This window comes from Dermacentor silvarum, chromosome 7 (genome assembly GCF_013339745.2).
Source record: "Dermacentor silvarum isolate Dsil-2018 chromosome 7, BIME_Dsil_1.4, whole genome shotgun sequence".
NCBI lineage: Eukaryota > Metazoa > Arthropoda > Arachnida > Ixodida > Ixodidae > Dermacentor > Dermacentor silvarum.
The window spans coordinates 8,753,737-8,777,169 of record NC_051160.1 but is presented as its reverse complement, the minus strand read 5'-3'; the positions used below and the strand labels follow the sequence as shown (position 1 = coordinate 8,777,169).

The following is a 23,433-nucleotide window of genomic DNA, read 5'->3' as shown; positions in this document are numbered from 1 at the left end:
TTAGATGTGCTATTACTACATGCAGTTTACAGAATTATGATATCGCTTTTATTGTGAGTTACAGAGTTGTAAGCGTGACGCACACGTTGTATTTTTTTTTCAATTCTGCAATAATCAACAATCTTTTATAAAAATTGACATAAATAATACAGTCAGCAAAATATAACTTTCCGTTTTTTATGCAACACTATTTTGAATCTATTGAACGATGGCAAAATGAGGATTGTGTAAGTGCAGTGATAGACATCTGTCACTGCGCTTACGCAATCATCTCTCATCAACAAGACCGCACTCAATGCTCGGCAAAATGAGATCTCTATATACGCTTAAATGGAGAAGCTCAATAGTAAAGCCAGCTCTTAAGCATAGAACAATTCGTCTTATGCTCACGTGTATAGACACAAACGAGCACAACTGTGGAGTCAAGTAAAATGCTGAATGAATGCCTGTAAATGAATGCCTGATTTCTATAGGAAACCTAAACACAGCAGAAGACTAACTCGGCTTATCTGATTTATAAAAGCTTGCTTGAAGCAGGAACTCCCAGTATTTTGAGTATGTACGAGCGAACTAGGCTCGATACATTCGAGCAATCGTGCTATTCATGACACTCGCCGAACCACACGGCTACCTTTAGGAGTTGCTCCGCAAGCAGACGATACATACCGGCTGCGCGGCAGTTAACGAGAAAGCTGAGGCGCTATTTATAGATTATACTTTCTGTAGAATTGTGTGCCTGACTTTCTTCCCGACGTTCTCGCTTGTTACGGCGCACCTTTCAGTGCAGCAACATCGCACGCAGAGTCGGGGCCGGTGCCCACACGGCTGCAAATAGGAATAATGCGTTCGAGCCGCAAGCAGGCGATAATTTGGAAACTAAGGGTTGCGCTACGCCTAGCGGCATGCGTATTTTGTCCAGTGGCGCTGGCACGGAAGGAAGAGGCCCCATCCTGTTTCGACGAACTTATCAGTAAGTATATTATTTGGTGCATGAGAAATGAGAAAAAAAAAAAGAAAAGAAGCGAAGCCACGTTTAAAACTTGTATAGGCTAGACGAAGGCGACGGGTGGTGCCACCACTGGTTGATGACGTCAGTTTAGCCTTGCTGGCGAAGAGTACTTTTTTTTTAACTTTCGGACAGCCCAGGTATGTACGGCCACCATAAAGTTTTAAATGGATACGGACACAAAATCAGAAAATTTTACGATAATGCTGAAAATGAATCCTCAGTGTGTGATTACACCGAAAAGAAATAGTCACTTAGCTCATTTTTGAGCCGATCGCTTTATTTTTGGCGTTTTTGTGAGCGAGCGCCTCGCCGCCCGACCCGCGGGAGTGGGAAGGCGTGACGTCACGACACCCTCGTCCGATAGCCAGCCGGCCCGCCGCGGTCATTCGAAGCGCGCCGACGCTGCCATCGCGAGCATGGATTCGAGTTCTGGTGCCTCTACCAGCGATGAGTACACGTCTCAAGACGAGGACCATTCCAACTTGGCAAGCAATATTACCGCTTACGGTTACGAGCCTTCCACGTCAAGCGACGAAGAAAAGCAGGCGGCCGTGGAAGTGCCGGTCAGGTTTTCGCGAACCGTAGCGCGAAGATTTCGCTCTGCACCAGACACATCTGCAAGAATTATTTGTTATTTCCTCTGTAAACTTGCTTTTTCAAGAGCGCACGCAGGCGAGGCAGCTGCGGGGTACTTCAGCACTGCGTGGATGACTGAATAGAAGTTTATGCCGTCGGCGTGAGCAACTGCTGTGAGGTATCAGTACCTCCGAGACTCACGTCCACTTCTCCAGCCGCCCGACAGATTGCAGCACCTGTCTGGCGTTCTCCCCAGTTTTTCCCGCTTTTAGCCTGTGGAGAAGCAGAGCTGTTTGTGTGTTTGCCCCGCTGCCATGTAGAACTGATTTCGTGAGATTGCGCTAGCCTTGTATTGTTTTACTATGCTTTGCAAGCATTTTTAAAGACATTACTGCCTTCGTGCCCAGCCTCTGGCATCTCGCCCCAGCCTCGCCCTCACACTTCTCAAGAAGGCTGCAAGTGAACGAAAACAGTACAGACATCTTTTCGCCTCCTCTTTTCCAACGCGCCGCTGATCATTGCTGCCTTGCGTTTTCGTGAGAAGACCGATGGCACAGCGTCAGGCTTTAAGCATTGTCTTTTGAGCGGCATGCGGAGGATTTTCAGCACAGCCAGCGGTCCCATAATCATCATCGACGAAGTGGCCCGCGCAAATGAAGTCATCTTTTAGAGGTCTCCAGGCTGGGCATGATAGCTGACAGGCAGGTATCCAAAGTTTACGCACCTTCTCGTCTCTGCAAAACGTGTGCGACGGCGTGTCACGACCGACGATTCTGTTATATATAACAGCAATGTCTGGGCATTTCCTTCCACCGCGACGAACGCGTCAATACCGAGCGACTACCGCGGGAAGGCGCATGTAAGACGCACCACCTCCGTGGAGCGCCGGTGGGGATAATGTTTCGGACGGATCACGTGCGAAGATCGCCGAAAGGGGCTAAACAAACGCTTCAAGGGACCGACACCCCCGGAAACACTGCGACGGCTGTGGCCGCCCTTGGCCGCGCGCGCGCGCGCGAGTGGGTGTTATGACGTGAAATTTCAGCGTCTGCCGGCGGCCGCTTGAAGGCAAGGTGCACCAGAAAATCACAAAAAAAGATGTTTCTTATTTTTTTTTCAAAGCAGCTTGTATTCGTCATTTTCAACAGTTCAACTTTTGTTCCGACGCAAAAAACCACCAGCCAACATTTTTGTCCGTATCCCTTTAACACATCGGCGTCAAAATAATCTGATCCGTTGGCCGACGCGTCGGTAAGCTGGCTGCATGGACTGCTCGATCATGTTGTAAACCTGTCGAATACTTGTTGGAACATGCTTGAATCTTGTTGGACAAGGCTACCGATACGACAAGACGCATGAAGTTTCAGGCGGTTTTTACGCTACTAAGTGTTACGCTACAAGCTACACGACCCTGCCAGTTGCCGTAGTAAATGGCAGGGTCGAGTACCGTAGTTACCAGTACTGTAGCTTGTGTCGTTTTCTTCTCGCTTTCGAAATCAATATCAACATCTCATTGTAAAGGCCATGTCATTGCGCGCGAGTTAGTTCTTTTAACACGAAAGTGTTTTATGCCGGGGTCCACCAAGACTTCACTGACGTATTTCCGTCACGGAAATACGTCATAGAACATAATACAAAGAAAGAAACCAGAAGAAAAAGTTCCACAAACATGCAAAATTTGGAAATCGAACCCACGACCTCGCGGTCCGCGACCATAGATCGCCGAGCGTTTAACCCATTGCGCCACAAACGCATTTGCAGAGAGCTACACAGACGCGCCTTATATATCTAACACTCCTCCGTGTACCCGCGCTCTTGCTCAGGGCGGTGCCGCCGCCTACGAGCAGAAAAGAGAAGTACTGCATTATGACACTAAAGCCCGGCCCACATTCAGCGTTTTCACCGGCGTTTCCTGCCGTTGCGTCTCTCGGCGTCGTTGCATTAACGGCGCCGGAGAAGTCACCCAGCCACATGAGACGCACGCAAACAGCGCCAGTCCAGCGTCGCACAATGCGACCAGACAGATTTAACCAGAAGCAGTGTGCAATGTCATTCAAGTGAACTATGAGTAATGTTCCCGATTAAGGTTTTTAAGCCCTGTTTATAGTTCTGCGGCACACACACACAAAAACATTCACGGCAGCGCGCTCGAAGGTACGAGCGGCTGCTTTCTCAGACGCGCCGCGCGCCGCCTCGCCGACGAGACACTGGCGCCACATGGTGGCACGCAAGCGAAATGGTTGCTGCGGAAGTCGCTTGCAAAAGTTGCCAGCAGCGCGGCCACGGCCACGCGCTGATTGGTCGGCGCCACGTCGGCGTTCATCGAGCCGCTTCCGGCGGCGGCGCCGGCGCCGAGATTTCTGGTGTGCCTTGAGTACGACGTTTCGGCTTGGCGCCTCCCTCAGCGTCGACGCTGAGCGGCGCCGGGTGACGAAACGCCAGGAAACGCCGGGAAAACGCCGAAGTGTGTCGGGCCTTAACGCGCACCGACAGTGAACGCTTCGGTGGTCTCAGCACTACGACGCCTCGATGCCAGCATTCGAAGGGACGCTGGCATCAAGAAGCACTACCAACGCCACCTAGGTGGCGTTCACCGTACTCAGCACAGCGGAGCGTGGCCTCCGCAATTAGCTCTGAAAATGTTTCTGAAGTTGATCGCGGAGGCTGCAATTACGACGCGCTGTACGCGCTGATTTGACTCGGTGACGATTCAGTTACGTGCTTTGTCTTGCGCGTTGTATTAGTGTGTCAGTTACGTGCTTCGTCTTTCGCGTTGTGCTAGCGTGTGCAGCGTAGTGCAGCTTCCATATGCACGACGGTTGCTCATGGTCATCGACGTTGGTAGTCGTGATGGAGGAGACGTGCCACCAGGCGTCAGCGTGGGTGCATCAACGCCTAAGGGCGCTTTAGCCACAAAACACCAATAGACATTATATATCAATGTGCAATAAACATTACACTACTTCTGTGAAGACACGTATCACTTTCGTGTTCTATACCGATTCCTATATAAGAGGGATCAACCACATTTTTTTTTGTCATATCTTGCGCTACATTCATAAGTTCTTGGCATCGAGTGGCGGACTGCCCTCAGCAAAACAGTTAGTTGAAAGTCAGCAGTGTCCCTTCTTGCTTTTTCCTAACGCGGTGCTTTGTGCGGCGCAGATGACGACGGTGTGGCGTGCTTCAACCGCATTCTGAGAGTTCATAACCTTCGGGAACATGCGAGATTCGTGAGTATCTGACAAGGCGTTACGTATACTTGTTACACAGGTTCACTACAGTAAGCTCGATTTGTTCTCACCGACTGTTTCGTCACATCCTTCTCTCTGTTAGAACGCGACGCTTTCGCAAGAAGGTAGGGAGCGTGTCCGGGACTGCTTTCGTACTTCGTATGGCAACTCGACCTCGCACTGCCTAAATGGCAACTTGGTAAGTTTCACATGTTGGCTGGCACTTCCGCAATGAAATCATGAGCAGTCTCTGTGAGCGCACAAAGAAAGCGCAGCTTGCAGGGATCTCGTGCACGGGCCTAGAGGTCTTCCGACCACTTCGTATAGCTGAGCTCGCTGACCTTCTTCGAGAAGCCCAGAACCACTCGCACTGCGCTGTCCGTGAGCGATGCTATGTGCACCAACAACGAACGAGTTATGCCAGCAGAGTGTTATTGTTCTTTCTGGGCTTTTACGTGCCAGAACCAGTTCTGATTATGAGGCATGGAGGGCTCCGGATTGACCACCTGGGGTTCTTCAACGTGCGCGGGCGTTTTTGCATCCATCGAAATGCGGCCGCCGCGTTGTCACCCGCCGTGGTGGCGCTGCCCCGGCCGCATTTCGACGGAGGCGCAAATTGATCCGGAGCATTTTCTGTACACTGCATTTTAGACTTAAAAATTACGTTCTCGGGTTTTACTCGCCAAACCCACGATGTGGTTGTGAGGCACGCCGTATAGTATAGGGCTCCGGAATATTTTTCAACACGTGGTTTTCTTTAACACGCACCTAAATCTAAGTAAACGAGCGCACTGCACTTCGCCCCGATTGAAATGCGGCCCTCGAGCTCGGCAGCGCCATACACGCCCACTAAGCTACCGCGGCGGGTAGCAATTAAGGCTTGCAACGCTGCCAAGCAATGTTTCCGTCTTAATTTGGGATGTGCGAATTTCTAAAACCGAATCGAATAGCGACGACGCTGAATCGAATACGCATCGAATACTTTTCAAATAGCTCGCGAACGCTAGGACAACTTCTATCGATACAGTGCTCGAGTTCCGCGAAAGTTTACTTGAACCATAAATAAGTTTCAACCAACAACAAAGGTCAGAACGCTATTCAGTCAAATAAGTTCCTACACAGCAGAGGCTGATGTCTCTTACATATGTTAAATAAAAAAGCAGGCAGAAAGTTGATAGTGACTTTAGGCATACGCTAATGAAGGCGAAAAGCCTGCGCGCTCACGAGACATTTTCATTCCAATGCGTTGTTGCTTCCCACTACTTGCTTTCTCCCACCAAAGGTCGTGGGTTCCAGTGCTTTAATTAACTGTGCCTTCATTAACTGCCCATTGATTAACACCAAAGTTCGTTGGTTCGACTCCCACCAAATGTCGTGGGTACGAGTGACTTATCTATATCTTTCATAAATCTGCCGTCATTAACACCAAAGGTCATTGGTTCAACTCCACCAAAGGTCGAGGGTTCGAGTGCCTTAATTAACTCTATACCTTAATTAAGGTAGAGTTAATTAAGACACTCGAATCCACGACCTTTGCTGATGGCACCAACACGTGGCGGCACCATGAATTTTGGTGCCATAACGACGGACATGAAATTTTTCGACCCATGAGCCACGTAAGCCTTTCGCCATAATAAAATTGAACAAAACGTGTGCATTAAAATGGCAGCCTCACGAGCGAGGCGAGAGTACCACGGTAACGCCGAGAGCATGGTCGCGAGAAAGCGCGATTGGAAGCAAAAGCGAGCCCCTAACCATGTATGATATCTAATTGTCGGGGCTTAAGCGCGTGGGTGTCAAGGGAGCATTAGGCAGGAACATCGCTCCGACATCAACCTTTGTCCACAGTGTTATAAAAACTGGCGGCTGCGTATTAGATTCGTGTAGTCCGAGGATATAAACAAGGAAAATGAAGCTCTCGATTTCTTTTTTCTCTTTGGAGTGCTTGATCATTGGTACTGATTATTCGAAAACTATTCGATAAATATTTGGTTTTACGAAGACTGACTATGCGATTCAAGCACCGAACCGGATAACAATATTTTCAAATCGTTATTCGAAATTTTGCGAACATTCGCGCACCCATATAATAATCGAGAATTGTCGTTTTCTCTCCTTTCAATTTCTTATCTTTCTTTTTCTTGCAGTTCACATTACTGGTGCTATGCTGGTACGACAAGACGCCTGAAATGAGAGAGGTGCTGTACCCACCAAGTTCATCCTTTCATTTTGGCGTATACGAGAGAAACGTTGATTGCTCTTGGTGCTAAATAAATGCACCATGATACATACGGCATAGCCCCCAATTTAACGTAGAATGAAACTAGCAAAAGAGACAGGTACGTTCGTAGCCAGTCGATGCTGAGAAGGAAAATGGTGTGCGAAGGAATTCCAGAATAGTGCAGTCGATCCCCGTGAACTCGATTCGTGCGGGACCACAATATCGAATGAAATTATCTAAAAGGCGGCAATTTTCTAACCAATGGCGGCAAGATGAACGCATTCAAATAGCTTTTTTTGTTGTTGCTTTTTGCTCGAAGGAGTGTGCAACGTCTTTCAATGCATTCCGTGGGTACTTGAGGCACTTTTCGGCGGATGTCTACGTCCGTCTGAGGCTGTAACCGTTTTCCCGCAAACTTGGATCACCGGGTGAGAGCATCGGAGTGCTGAGAGAACCGGGTTCGAAACCAATTGCGGGCCAATTTGCATGCATCCGTATACACGTTTTGCGCCAACTTGTGTTACTGGATATGTTTCAGTGCGTTGGGGGATTTCAGGGTAGTTCAAGCGCTTTCTGGAAGCGAAGTATAGCGGGTGTTTTCAAAACATTTTAGAGGTTGCCTCTGCACTCTAAAAACAGTTGCACCCTTTGGGGCGTATTTTTGCCACAGAACAATAATCGTCATCTGACTTGCGTGGCTTTCCTTTCTTTAACGCTGTGCGCCCGGCACTACTCGGTCACGAACGACAAGAGCGTTATTAGCGTGACACAGCGTTCTCGATAGGAAAGTAGCAAGTGCAGAGTTTTCAAGATAGGAAACGCAAGCAAGACACATGACGATTATTGTTGTGTGGCAAAAATGCACCCTAAAGGGTGCAACTGTTTTTAGAGTGTGGCAGATAAAGCACAACCGTGGCGATGCAGTCGCGGTCATTGTAACTTCGACGTCCGACTCGCGCCATGCCGTCGCCGTGAGCGTCATACCGCTGCGTTTCACCATCACTTCGGCAACGTCATCCCATCGTGTCGTCGTCATACCGTGTTCGTCGATCTATCGTAATCATGATGCCGTGATTCAATCGTGATTACGCAGCCGTTGCATAGTCGTGAGACAGACGTCGTCACGCCATCGTCAGGATATCGACACGTTCATGGGTGACCGCTTTTCACCGGCTAACAAATGTTAGACGTTATCGTTCAGCGCATATCGCAAGTTTCTCGAATGTTATCGATGCTTCTATCCGTTGTATGTTGTCACCGAACCTTGTGTAATCTGATTGCGTGCGTGACCCGAATTGTGTAGTACTTTCGAGAAGACACGTGGGCACCAGCGATTACTCGGGATGTCGGGAACCTTCGACGACTCGATGTATAAGCGCCGACGTGCTTGACCCACTCGTCAGATTTTCGACCATCGCCGACTGTGTTCGCCGCTCTCGTTGTGCTTCGAGTGTCACACAAGTTCGCCCAATAAAGAGTTAGTTACGCCCATGAGAGGGCGCCGATGAGGGTCAGTGGGGGACGAATTAATCAAAGCGGCATTGTTTCGCGTTCGAACTAAACGAGCTTTTCTTAAATAGCAATGCACAGTTTTTTGCCTGGTCTTATCGGAGCGTTCAAATTTAGAAAAAGGTCCAAGTAACCGAGGCCGAATTAACTGCAATCGACTGTACAAGCTGCTCCTGATTTCTTCAACTTGGAAGCATTCTTTGCGTGAAAATCGTGCCTTTATAACTTAGTGCTATACTCAGGTGGACGCCAACTTTCCCTCACGTGAGTATACATCTGCATGGCGGCTTTTCTAGGAACTCAGTTGGTGAAAGCATAGCCTCCGACATCGTTGCACACAGCTACGCACTACCCGAGCTCCGTAAGTCGGGGTGAAATAAAGAAGGCAACTCTTTTCTAACGGATCGCCCCGCCCTACGAAGCGCGCGGTGAATGTCCATAGTGACTCCAGGGTGCTCCAGGAGTCCACATTCACTGTAATTGGCAACTCCGGAATCCGTCACCTGTGCTGGCAACACAGTCCACATAAACAATGATGGCCACGACATCCAGGTTCACGGCGGCTCTTTCGCTTGGTGCTGTGGTCACGTTTCTCTTTTGTGGCGTCGAATTCGAGGTAAGCCGAAAGGGCCCTTGCTGCCGATCACCTTATTTTGATCGGTCTCAAGGATCTGAGCGACGAAATCGCGGAAACAGTTGCGCTGTGCGTGCAAACGTCCGGCCTGTTCAGCGAGCCACATCATATATATATATATATATATATATATATATATATATATATATATATATATATATATATATATATATATATATATATATTTAAGACAAAGAGCCTTTCAAGCGAGCCGGAGAAAGGAAGCGCTTGTGCGCATAGCGAGCCTGTCCGAAAAGTGCAAGCACTCGTTCGCGGCGTTGCTTCACTGCTACACTCGACTGTAGAGCATCTCACATAGAGCATCTCGCAATACCTGTCGTGCTTTCAGAAGCTAAGTACCGATATGCTGCACTGATAGAACGAGGCTATGAGAACTGTAAGGTTATCTGGCCAGTGTGTCTCGAGATAAATACAAATGAGAGTTCCGTAGTTAGCTGATCCGTGTGAGCTGCGTCCGATGACTTAGCGCTTGTTTGTGCTCGCAGTACGCAGTGTTAGAGCTTGTATAGGGGCCAGGCATGGGAAAACAGCAGACGTCTGCCGCTCGGAGAAATTCTGAAACCCGGTGAAACGCCGGAAGTGAATAACAGCGAATTCTGAACCCGGTGAAACGCCGGAAGTGAATAACAACCAATCGGACCAAGTTGAGGTTCTTCCAACAGGTTCTATTAGTGTAAATGCACGAATTGGAAGCGAACGGGACCAGTTGTAATGGAATTTACCTGCGCGCACAGTGTCGGAAAGCAAACTAACGGCGCTGTGAGCAGGTCAACGCTCCAAAGCTGGAACGAGCGCTGCTTGCAGTCGCTTCTTAATTTCTGACGAGCAAATAAGTTGAATAAGAAAACTTCCGTTTCCCGGCACAAATTTCAAAACACGTGACCTCCGGACAGCCAATGAGACAGCCAAGATGGCGGATAATGGCGGCCGTGCAGCCGCCATGCGTGTCCAGAATAGAGCCCATGAAAACGATATGTCGCCTCGAGGCAGAACATGCGTCATGATCAGCTTCATGGCAAAAGTGCATTAGCGAGAACATTCCTGCTGCTTAATAATGCATTGGTAACGCTAATGCTGGGGCAGAAAACTAAAAACCAAATGAAGCTTAAGCGTGCAACATGACTATAATTTATTAAAGCGGCTGCCTAAACAAAGTATACACTCCTGCGATTTGAAACGCCAGCAAGATATTTAAAATAAGTAAAAATAAAGCAATGCATGCTCCACTCGCCGGGAATAAAGAAGTCGACCCGAGTGAAGTGTTCCAATGCGGAAGTTTCTTATCCAAGTCGCTCTCCGATGCTTGTCATTTGCTTCTTTCTGGAAATGAAACATCTGTTTTTCCACCGCGATGACAAGCATAATAGTCTTTTTTTTTTTTGACGAGAACCGGCGTATTCAGCATGGTATGAGCATAATTTAATTTCATTAAATTTTTCATTTTCCGCCTTGTACGCGGCAGCATCACAAAGAGTTGCGAACTACAAGGCATATTCAGCGCATGCCGTGATGGGAGACCCTCTTTCGCTTCAAGCCTGAACCTGAATCGGCTGTTTCTCGCCGCGGTCGCTGGGTGGCGAGCACTTACTTGGGGTCGCTAATAGTCGGAGCCCAAATCCACATCCCAGCGACGGTCGCCTCTGAGAAACAAAGATAGATCTCGAAGGCTATGCTCTTGCGGACTGCATACACCGGAAGAGATTGAGGAAGAGTGAACACGTATTCGCCGCCACGTTTTAGACACCGCCTATTCATTGGTCGTGAAGTGAGGTTGCGAAGCACAATGTCCCATTTTGACATGATATGATGGTGGTGATGATGATGATGATACGAGAGCACAGTAGCCGTGTATGCACTTTTATCCCGATGATTAAATCAGTTCAGCACACTAATTTCGCGGTATGCTCAAGCAATGTGTATATGCTCTATTATATACATGTGTATTCTCACTCTCGACTTTATCTTCAAGTTTTGAACATTTTATTGTGTTTACTGCGTACACTTTACTGATGCTGATGTGTTTTTAGCATTCTTCTTGCATCACTTACCCTAAGCCGGACGGTTATTTACCCTTCTGCTTCCAGCTGTGAAGTGCTTCTCGAGCTTTTGTATAACATCATTTAGCAATTGCATTAGCACAGTTGTAGGTTTTCTTTTCTTGCCATTCATGTTGCACGGATAGGTGTTCCTGAGCCGAGGCTTTCCTGTCACGTACACAAGCCAAAGGGCTTACTGCGGGCTAAAATTTACCTGTGTGTGTTTTATTAGTGTCGAAATAAACCTTCCGCTTTATTCTGTTCAATTCTATTCTCTCCGTCGCGCAGAGAGTAGTGGCCAATATATGTAGCCACGTCAACTGCGACATCGCATGCGACGAATAACTCAGACCACTTGGCCGCTGACATCAACGCGGCGAGTTCCTTCGTTGGCGTGCGAGAAAGTTCGGTTATATGGCCTCCTCCGTGACCGGCCTCCAACTTCAATGCCACCAGCACTCGCAAACCTTACTACTTTCACCGTTCCTATGGCACTCAGTGGCCGCAGTTCCTGTGGTAACCTAGTTTGGTTCAGAAATTAAATAGTCGTAATGTCTTTGTCTTATTTTTTTTTACTTACACGTATTCTCAGTATTTGTATTTTAAATCGTCTGTCACGCCTAGGCTTTCCTTCTTTTTTCTTTCAGGCCTTCCATTCTGCTGGTGTCAACACGAGGCAGAAGCTAGTGCAGATTGGCGGCGAATACAGGGTAACTGTTGTTCTACTTGCATTCTTCAATGAAACGCCTCCGCAGCGTGGGATATACCGGATGATCGTGTTGAAGTTTTGCAGAATTTTTAAATATCGCTCGTGGCAGATAGTCCAGTCCTTGAGTTGGATTATTGAGAATTCTAGTCCTTGAGTTGGATTAGTCAAAGAAGTGGGCATTACTTGCTCCATAAATCGAAACACATATTCAACTAATTGACTGAAATTCACTTCTTAATTACCTACTTTATGGCACATATTGCACTTCACGAATTTTATCCGAGTGTTTTGCAAGGCATAACCACTTGGAACGAAGATTGAGGATGACACGGGTTTTTCGATCCAGATTTGAAGCGGAACTGAGCCGCTGTCAGTGAATCCGAACGAAAAACGTTTCGGTTTGAGATTCTGTGAATACCGGCTCTTTCAGTGCCTACCTATAGGCGACTACCTCGGGCGCGGTGATTATAAAGAACACCTTGTTGTACACTTTCTACACTTCTGAAGACCCGGTTGCATTACAAGGTAGAAGTCAGCAAGCTGTAGTTTTAAAGAATGATTTGATTTAGTAAGAGCATGCTTGACCTATACGACACAAGAATTGAGGCCATAAACGACATCGCAAATGGTTGGACCCTACGTGAGTTAGCAGTGATTTGTTACGTGTACCATGTTTTTTCACACACTGTCGAGTATCGAGAAGGCGGTCAAAGAGGTGTGCTGGAATATGTGGTGCCCGTGAAGGTGCTATAAATGTGAAACAAGAAACATATCCATGCGTTTCGATTTTGTGTCAGTCATCAAAGTGGCAGAATAAAAACACGTGCGTAACAATATTTGTAACGTTGCTAATACTGCAAAATATGTTTTTATTACGAGGCACGCAAGGGCAAGTAATAAAGAATTATAGAGAAAGTATTTCATTTATGAATGGATCAGCTCAGCCGCGACTACAGTAGTGGGAAATAATGGCCCAATTCTCACCATTCTTAGGAGCTAGAAGTAGTGTAATTACGGGGATCTGTAACTCTCCGGAATGGAGTGGAAATGGAGTGAGGATGCCCCACTCCGCAACTCTGTTCTGAATTATTTTTTTTTTATAAAGCCTGAGTCGTGGAATGACGGTTCTTGCAGGACTGCCTAATGGAAAAACCGACCTACTATGAAAGCACGGCCAAAGAGGGCACAGAAGAAAGGTAGGATTGCCAAGAGAGACAGAATCTCGCTTCGTGAAAAGAAAGTTCGTACTGCCTAGGCGCTATCTTCATGCGCGCTTCTTACTTGCAGTGAGCTTTACTATAACGCAGATCGTTGTGGGTGCAGATATGTTCGTAAAGGCCGCACAGAGCGAACTTTCACGGTGAACTTCGCGCGGCAGAAATAGACGCGGCGGCACTACGCCGATGGTTTGGCTACGTGGAGCGAAAAAGATGCACACGCCGCCTCGCTGTTAGTGTTGCCAGACAAGAGAAATAGAAAATGATAGGAATAGTTCATTCTGTTATCTATTTTTAATGGCTAAGCTATTTGAGAATAGTTCCATAGCTCAGCTTACAAACGATTTCTATACCTTCTACTGAACTGTAAGAATTCTAGCGGGCTGGCGTTGCCCGACTACGTGTGCGGTCGCACGATCTTAGCACTCGGTGCGTGTATAGTGCGTGTGTGCCTCCTGTTCCACATGCAAGCGAGTGTCCCCTCTAGTTGAATTTCTTTCTCTGTGGGTGTAGTCTCTGGCGCCTGAAACACAGGGTGGCCAGTAAAGAGTCCTACATTCGAGGGCAAAAGTCGGGAACGAGTAACCAACCTTTAAAACTAATTTTCAGGAAAACTAGATTACTTGCAGTCATATCGTTTGGCACAGATAATCAGACTGCAAAAGAGAGCATACTATCGACAAAAATTTTTTACGGACCAAGGAATCTGACAAAAAGCTGAATATCTCCGCAGCCTAAAAACGCAGCCTGGTATTCCCATTCACAGCCTTTACTGGTATATGCAAACAACATCGTGTCGTACGGTTATACTGGCTACTTTTGAAGGCTGCTCGGATATTTAGCGTTTTCTGAGATCCCGTTGTCCGTAATCTTTTTTGGTCGATAGTACATTCTAAATTTTATTAGATCAGCGGACATCGAAAAATCGTCGAAGTTATCGTTTTTTTTTTTTTTTTTTACAAAAGCAAAATGGCAAATCTACTCGCATTTAACTTGGTACACAGATATATTCAATAATATTCCTGTTGTTAAGTTGGTGGCATGTATGGTTATGTCATGGCAGCGGGCTAAATTTTACGCCACTCGTAGGATAGTGCTCCGGAGCACTTGAGTACGTAATTTACGGCAAATGTTGCAATTATTCCACATATTTGGAAATTTGCGTACACATTAGTCATAGCCTTCCCTGTGTTTTGATGAAATATTAACAAGACTGCTTGTCTATGGTTCTCCGAGGGCACCGGAGAAACTAACTACAAACCTGGTATATGACATATGAAAATACGGAATAAACGAGGGTTCAGTAATTATTCGCTGCGCGTCTATTTAAACCAGGAACACGAAAGCTTTGCCACACATTACATCTAACATTACCACTATATTCACACGATTTGAAGTTCGTTTCTTGTCAAGTTGCTTTAGGATTTGCGGAAATATAGCGAATAACGGCAGTATGACACCTGGGAACGCTTGCATAAGTACCTTTCTACGAAGGCTGCAATTAAGCTACAGAGTTGGGACATGTATCATTCCGTCATACACAAAGTGTTCCTTACTTCAACGAAATATAAACACCATACTTTGCATAGTTCGCCAAGGAGACCAGGAAACAGCAACTACATGCCTTGTATAAATTATAAAAATTTGGAGTAGAGTATTTTCAAGGTACATAATTACCCTGCAGCACTTCAAGCTTTCGGTACATGTCGCTCATAAAGTGATCCCCATTCAATTTAAATATGAAACCTCTGCCGTTTATGGTCTTTCAACGGAAGAAAAATAACTATTTAGTCGTTTCATATAACGCTTCGCGACGGGCTGAGAACGAGAGTATAACAATTTTATTAACAGCGAAGCTGTTTAAGCCAGCCGTAATTTGTGGTTCGTGGTTCGTATGAAGAAACTATCAAGAAATAAAAGAAAATAAGCTTTCTTGCCGAGGCGGGATTCGAATCCGCGTACCCCCGGTCCCAAGGCGAGCGTCGTAACCACTACGCTCGTTGGCCTTCACAGCCTCTGGCGCTCCAGAACGGCTGGGTATTACTGTGACCCAGACGCACGACCTGCGCGAATGTACTTCCGAGAGAGTATAAATGCCTTTCTGGAGGTGCAGAAAGCGCATGAATGCCCCCCGGAACGGTTGTCGAGGTTAGAACCCTCGACAAAATTAAGAGAATTTCGATGTGATTGCAATCATGCTGGTTGGAAAATGTTACATATGCATTTCACGTGCTAGTTCTTTGAACGCAGGTGTTGTTAAATGAGTGAATTTTGCAAATGAGGCAATAAAGAAGAAAAAAAAACTATGCTATACAGCCACGCTTGCAGAACATGCATTTATGCGAACCATATGATTGCGTTCGAGCGTCGTCGTCTTCGTCCACAGCTGGCGCGTTCGGACGCTCGTGCTCTGCGAGATGAGGTTTTGCTCGTTATGAGAGAGAGAGAGAGAGAGAGAGAGAGAGAGACGCATTCACGGAGCAGGTCTGCTGGAACGCGTTGTCGGCATTGCAACGCGGTGTCGGTGTTGCAAGCTGCGCTATGCAACACGCAGTGACGGCCGTAAGTCCGAGACGCTTGAAAAGAAATTATCATTATGAGTAATAAGATGAAAAGTTCTCGCGCACTTCCGGGAAATGCTGGGCTACGATCGCCCAGCTTCGCTGTTTCAAGCGTTGCGCGGCCGAATGCAAGGTTAAGCATTTTTAATTTAACCCCTGCATGACAGATATTTCAAAATTTACCTGCATGTTGCCCATAACAATGGTAACATTTCCTGAAATGATAGACTTGGTGAATAATTCATTTCTTTTCATAAAATTGTGAAAACTGGCAAATAATAGTTTCAAGTCGCATTAACAGCTTTGCTGTTACATGGCTAATTTACGTTGTTTCCCAGCGTCCCAATGGAACTCTATATATATGTACGTTACACAAAGTTTATATTTAGCAAAAGTAAGGTGTGTTGCAGCCAAATTTAAAGTGTTTCTGGTGCGGCGTGTGCAATGAGTTACGCATTGAAGCGCGCATATGATTGAGTTTCACGAGCAGCCCGAACTTTCGCATGCAGTCTCAAGCGAACCAGTCATACACGCGCAAGGGGTATGCGATATCAGGACCGTTTCACTAGCCGGCGCCACTGTGAACCAGTTCACGGCGGGGAACGAGAAATTAAAAAAAAAAAGGTGCAGCTCGATTTTAGCGGCGCAGGCACAACGCAACACTCGAAACGAATGTCGAGGTGCAGAGCAGGTTACGTCCGACTAATGTGCACGGAGTGCGTAAGTGTGACAGGTTCCGAACCACAGATACACGATCGGCGTCACCCCGCGCTGCAGCCGACGCGCGTTAAGCGGGGTTTCACTAGTAACGGCGCTTACGCCCGCGTGTCCCGCACCTGTACGTTTGCATCAAGTCGGCACCGACAGCACGGAGGGTGCAGAAAGATGGTGAACCAATCCTGCCCATTTCCAGAAAAATAGCGTTGTTCAGAGGGCGCCATTGCGGCACAGCTGAAACGAATGGCAGGGTGAACTGGTTCAGGTGGTGTTAGCGAATCGAAGAGACCTATAGTTACGTTGCTAATTAGTAAAACGTTTTGTTGGGCGAGTTTATTGATGGCTGAGAAAGAACAAATAATAGCGCAAAAAGTATCCCGTGCTCTCGTCTCGTTCCCATTCCTTTTTCTTTCTCAGCAATAATTACAGGAAATTCAATTTATTCTTACAACTGCGCGAATGAAACAGCTTCGCTGAAAATTGGGCTGTGATTATGTAAGCTCACGCAAGTCTGCTGTCATTTTATAAAGGTAATTTCTCCTTTCAGGGGTCACGGTTTCAGCATCAACACATTCTACGGAGGTTATCGCAGCGCAGAAGCTTGGTAACATCGATGGCACTCGTCGCTAAAGTGAAAAGAAGAATGAATAAAACCCATCTCACGATGTCTGTCGATGGTAATGCGTTTAGCATTAATAGCGGCATAACGACCGCCGAAACGAGTTGTGTGTGAGGCTGCAGCGGCATTCCGCCGCTTCGATGATGATAATTTATGGGCCTCTACTTTGAAACGAGGCGGGGGAAATCCAATTCACTGTCTCTCTCTTTCTGATGACTCCTGGTTGTCTATTTACAGTTTCAATTACCCTGTGCTTGGTTGCCACATTTCTTGACCTCTTCCTCAATTCTGTGTCTACGCTTTTCAGGTACAGATATTTGTGCACGTTAGCTGCCCATATTTTTGATCCATGTTCCTCAGTCTTCAAGACTAATTTTGCTCTGCGCTCCTCTGACTTCAAAAGAGGCCCAGCCCATGTCACCCTGCACTTTCGTTAACTTCCGTTCTTTCGATAACTTCCAACACCGACATGGTATCCGATTTTAAGCGTAGAGTGGCATTGCGAACGTTAGTGCTGGCACCGTTACTCCTTTCCAGATTCCACGCACCACCTCATATTTATTGTTGCCCAAAAGCGCTCTAATTTCATAATTGATACATTCCGCTTCCCCTTTATTTTCAGGTTATCTTGGTGGATGCTTGAGTTAGTCTTTCCTTCGTTTCTGAATACGCCAAGAAAGAGAGAGAGAAAACATTTATTTGGACCATCGAGGTCAATGATCTTGAGGACGAGTGGGTGGTGTCCTCATTCCAGGACTCCACTTGCCATGGCTGCTCGGCGTACTTGCTGGACGAGAGCTTCTTGTCCCACCAGGGTATCGCCAGTCAGCTGTACCTCCCACCGCTCAAATGACGTGCTATAGGCGTCTTTAAGTGTTGAGGTTTGCCCCCGCACCCCCACGAGATGTGAAAGAGTGTAGGGCGTGTGTCGCCGCACCAGGGGCAGGTGCCGCGATACGTTTGTGGGTACATTCTGCTGTATCCGTGTAGGTTTGGCAATGTGTTAGTCTGGATAAGTCTGAGAGCTATACTGCCTTTTCAGTGCTGAGCTTTTTGTGAGAGGGAGGATAAATCCTGTGGTTGAGTCGCTGGATCTCGAGTCGGTCGCAGTAATTGGATGGCAGGGGCACGAAGGTAAAGGGTGGGGATTGATGAGACGATTGGCTTTGCCCCGCTCGGTTGATTACCGCTCGAGCTAAGGCCCCCCGTTCGCCCTCTCGTTCCCCTCCAGTCCCGCGTGACCCAGCGTCCACGTGATTTGACGGGATTCTTGCAGCCTCGGGCCTAGAATCTGAGCCGCCAGCAGCGGTGTTCGTCCGTTCGTAAAGTTGTGGCAGGCCTGTTGAGAGTCTGTAACGACATTAACTTCCCTGCCCACCCTGTCATGTTTTATTACTAGCGCCGCGACTATGGTCTCAGCCGCAGCTGGGGTCTCTGCCCTGACGGAGGCCGCAAGGGTCAAGGAGTTGTCTCTCCCGTTCACGGCGGCTAACGCGAAGAGGCCCCCAGCAGGGTACGCCGCCACGTCCACGTACGTTACGTACGGGTCACCCTTGAATTGTCGGCTCTGTATGTCGACGCGAGCCTTGCGTCGTCCTTCGTGGAGTTCATGACTGATGTGCTTTGGTATGGGGTTCGCCCTGATCTTGCTGCTGACCTCGGGCGGGAGTGATCGTTGCCCATCGAGGGCACGAAACTCCGTTGCCATTCCGGTCCGGTGGAGGATGGCTCTGCCCGCCGCCGTGTTCTGTAGTCTGGCTTTTTGTGAAGCCATTACCGCGTCCGACAGCTCAGCGAAGGTGTTGTGGATCCCGAGAGCCGCTAACTGCTCGTTTGAGGTGGTAACAGGGAGACCCAGGGTCGTTTTGTACGCGCCTCTGATGATGGAATCAACTTGTTCTTGGTCGCGTTTGTTTAGCGAGTGGTAGTGATACGGCATGCTATACGTTGCTCTGCTGATCACCAGAGCCTGGACGAGGCGGAGCGTGTCCTCTTCTCGCTTGCTCTTGCGGCTTCTTGTGATTCGTTTGATAATCCGCGAGATCTTGTTGGTGGCGGACCTTAGGGTTTGGATGGTGTGGGAGGCTTTCAGGTTGCTCTGGATCCAAAAACCCGGAATCCTAGCCTTATTGCTTTCCGTGATCTTGTGGCCCTTTAGATAGAGTTCGATAGGGCCGGGTGACTTGATTCCTCCTCCGTGCACCCGAATCACCTCGGACTTCTCGGGTGCGCAACTCATCCCGCTTGCTGCCGCAAATCTCTCCACCGCCGTCGTGGCCTCCCGAAGGGTCGCATCTATTCGCGCGAGGGAGCCCTTGGTGGCCCAGAGCGTGATGTCTGCGTATAGGGCGTAACCTAGGTCCGGGATGTTCCGCAGCTCTTTGATCAGTGCTAGCATCCCAACGTTGAAGAGAATCGGGGAGACTATCGCCCTTTGCGGCGTTCCTTTGTTCGGCACGTCGATCTTATCCGATCGAGTCTGGCCTATTCCGATGGTTGCCGTCCGGCCCGTCAGGAACGATTTGACGTAATTAAAGATGCGTTCCCCGCAGCTGATGTCGTTCAGTCCCTTGAGAATGGCCTCGTGAGAGAGTTGTCGACCGCAGCTGACGTAAACAGGGCTACAAAGGATAGCCAATAACGTCGTCATGGCTACTAATAACACTTATACAATATGACAATGGAACTGTCGCGGGTTTCGTAGGAAACTAGGAAACCTGCAACAGTTTGTAGATAATAAAATTATGGGGCCAGTGCCTGACGCAATCTGCCTACAAGAAACCGGATGTCCTGCCAAATTATCGGGATATAAAACATTCTGCCAAAGAGACCTGACCAATATGGATGGAAGTAACAACAAGCCTGTGGTTGCGACACTGGTCCGACGCAATCTACCGGTCTTCCGACATGACATAGGCACAGAATACATCGACCACGTTTTCGTTGAAATTATATCGGCAAAAAACAGAAACAAGAACAGGCCACCAAGGCCACCCCGCCTGGGGCTACAAGTTAGAAACGGTGAAGGGAAGACGCCTATGGCAGGAAGTTCAGCGAGAGGGTCTTACCCTGAATACCGACACAGCACATCCCACCAGGCTGGGGAACAGCGTGTGTACGGACACAACGCCAGATTTGACATTTGTAAAAAATACTAAAGCTGATGCGGGATGGCTAAATCTACAGTAAAACCTAGGAAGTGACCACTACAGAGTGGCCACCACACTAGTTCCAGGAACACCCAAGCCCAGAGAAGGCAACCCAATTAGAATCACCGAATGGAATGAATTCAGGAAAATAAGAACGGCTGAACGCGAATCCCAAGAAAACAGTAGCAACCCAAAGGACATTGAAGATATTGAATACTGGGTTGAACAGCTGCTCAAATGTGTCGACCAGGCAACTAAGACAATACCAGAAGAAGCAGAGATAAAGCAAGCAGACACCAAGCTCCTACACATGTGGGAAGCGAAACAAGACCTGCAAAGACGATTGAGCAAACAAAAGCTAAATCGTAACCTACGAACACGCATTGCAAGGCTAAATCAGGACATAGAAAATTACGCGGACCAACTAACCAGACAAAACTGGTACACCACGTGCGAAGAAATGGATCTACAGATTGGTCTCTCCAAAACATGGAATATTCTTAGACATCTAATTGATCCAGATAACAGCAAGACGACGCAAAAGCACAACCTAACCAAGATAATACATAATTACCCTGGTACAGACAAGAAGTTAATTAAAGAAATCCAAGACAAATACATAGGATCCAATCCCAAAGAAAATTTCAAAGCATACGCAGGGGCATACAACGAAGCACTCGATCGTCCTACCGTGGCAAAGGTACGAGGGGCTATTCAAAATAACCGCACAAAATCTGCTCCGGGTCCAGACGGAGTTACCGACAAGATGCTTCGTAACCTCGATGATCAGTCTATTGAAGCTCTCACAAAATACATGACCATGCTGGGAAAGAGGCAAAATCCCAAAACAGTGGAAAACAGCAAAAATCGTAATGATCCCGAAGTCAGGCAAAAAAATACAGCTTGAAAACCTCAGACCAATCTCGCTGACCTTGTGCATTGGGAAATTGATGGGAAACGTGGTCCTCGACAGATTAAACATGCATGGAGAACAGAGAAGCCTTTCCACACACAATGGTAGGCTTCCGCCCGAAGTTATCGACGCAAGACATAATGCTGAGAATTAAGCATCAAATAATAGACGGAAACGGCTGCTCCCGGATGGATACGAGGGCCATACTGGGACTAGACCTAACCAAGGCCTTTGACAATGTGAAACATGAAGCAATATTGGAAAACCTGGAAAAATTAGAAGTTGGACGTAAGACGTACAAATATATCTAAGACTTTCTATCTGACAGAAGAGCAATCTTAACATAGGAGAAGTGGCGTCGGACGAACTAGAGATGGGAAGCAGAGGTACGCCGCAATGCTCTGTCCTCTTGCCTTTCCTCTTCAATGTCGCCATGATAGGCCTCCCAGAAATACTTAATAACATTGAAGTTCTAAATCATGGCCTATACATAGATGATATTACGCTATGGATAGCGGGAGGCAGTGATGGTCATATTCAGGACACACAGCAAAAGGCGATTGATGCGGTAGAAGCATATGTTGGGTCGAGATGTCTGGGATGCTCCCCGCAGAAATCAGAGTTCCTGCTATACCAGCCAACGTCAAGAGGGAAAAAGAAAACTGAAGTCTCCATTATACAGCTTTTCGCAAACCAAGGACAACCAATACCGCTGGTTACAAGTATAAAGATCCTCGGTATGCGGATTTAGAACAACGGCTACAATATTGAAACCATCAGACAGTTAGAAAGCACTACATATCAGATAACGCGTCTTATTTCGCACATAGCAAATAAACACCACGGTATGAAAGAAAATAGCTTGATCAGACGAATTCAAACCCTTGTTCTCAGCCGGATCGTCTACGTAGCGCCATTCTTAGACCTTAAAACTGAAGAAAAGAATCAACGTCATGATCAGGAAAACCTACAAGCAAGCTCTAAGGATCCCGGTCTCCACTTCGAATGAATGTTTCGAGGCACTGGGGCTCCATAACACCATAGAAGAATTGTTAGAAGCTCACAGAACTGCCCAGATGGAGAGGCTCTCCAAAAGTCAGACCGGAAGACATATTCTGCAATCACTGCGCATCAACTATGAACTCAGAACTGACATCAAAACAGATATACCAGCGGACATTAGGAGACACCTATATATCGCTCCGTTACCCAAACACACGCATCCTTCGCACGACGAAGAAAGAGCCAAAGCATTAGGAAGAAGGTTTGAAAATTATAAAGATGTGCTCTATGTAGACGCAGCCGACTACGAACATCAAGATGCCATGGCAGCGGCAGTAGTCAATAATCAAGGACATGCAATTGCGTCAGGCACAGTCCTAACAACAACGCCAGAGGTAGGAGAAGAGGTCGCCATTGCACTAGCAATGACATCTTCTCCCAAATATAAAATAAGTGATTCCAAGGCCGCAATATTAAATTACGCTAAAGGACGCATCTCGCCAAAGGCGCAAAAAATCCTCCAGGCTTGTTTCCACGGAGACCGAGTTAGGGGAATACAAATCATCTGGGCATCAGCCCACTCTGGCCTGCCAGGCAACGTGAATGCGCATGACGCGGCTCGAGGTTTCGCAGACCGAGACGACGTCACCAACACGGACGCATTCGCAATCCGCCGGTCGGGCAGAGATATATGCTGGTTTCCTTTAGGGAAATCATAGATCATTACTGACTAGCCAGGGCTAGATATCCGGCAGCACATTGCTCGTTAAACAATTGGCAATCGGTGGCTTGGCGGCTAATACAAACCAACACATTCCCCAACCCTACTGCCTTCAGTCACTATCACCCAGACGTATACACAGACATATGTAGGCATTGTAACAACCGAGCAGATCTTCAACACATAATCTGGGCCGTGCCCAAAGAAACAATATCATAGCAATAACTGTTCAAAACCACAACAACCAAGTTTAATAATAAGAAATGAGGAGCAATGGGAGACCGTGCTGCTCAGCTCGGACCCGGATGTTCATGCAAGAGTAGTCCAAATGGCTGAAGACGCCGCCGCGGCTCAGGGGCTGCCGGCCGCCGTCTGAAAGGGGGACAGGGGAGGCTTCTAGTCATTACCCCCTCCTCTAACCACATTTTGGGCAAAATAAAGTTATTTCTCTCTCCCTCTCTTTCGTGAGAGATGTTATCGAAGGCCCCTTTCAAGTCGAGTGCGAGCAGGAGGTGTTCTCCTCCCTTCGGGATGCCCTTGAGAACTTCTTTTCTTAGGATTTGGAAAGCATCTTGCGCAGAAAGTC

At 47.5% G+C, this 23,433-nt stretch overlaps 1 protein-coding gene across 1 annotated transcript; it reads left to right on the top strand.

Moving 5' to 3' along the window:
* The first annotated feature begins 601 nt into the window (after positions 1–601).
* Positions 602–17,101, top strand: LOC119459408 (uncharacterized). Its single transcript, XM_037721195.2, has 7 exons — positions 602–970; positions 4,751–4,818; positions 4,922–5,017; positions 6,966–7,016; positions 11,887–11,949; positions 13,083–13,144; positions 16,991–17,101. The coding sequence occupies exons 1-7, from the start codon at positions 841–843 to the stop codon at positions 17,049–17,051; spliced, it is 531 nt and encodes a 176-aa protein (XP_037577123.1). The 5' UTR covers positions 602–840; the 3' UTR covers positions 17,052–17,101.
* Positions 17,102–23,433: the final 6,332 nt, after the last annotated feature.

Excerpts from the sequence above, each read along its gene's own strand:
- LOC119459408 (XM_037721195.2), top strand. The coding sequence starts at position 841 with ATGCGTTCGAGCCGCAAGCAGGCGATAATTTGGAAACTAAGGGTTGCG. Across the intron at positions 7,017-11,886 it reads AGACGCCTGAAATGAGAGAG|GCCTTCCATTCTGCTGGTGT; the intron begins GTGCTGTACCCA and ends TTTTTCTTTCAG. Across the intron at positions 11,950-13,082 it reads AGATTGGCGGCGAATACAGG|GACTGCCTAATGGAAAAACC; the intron begins GTAACTGTTGTT and ends CGGTTCTTGCAG.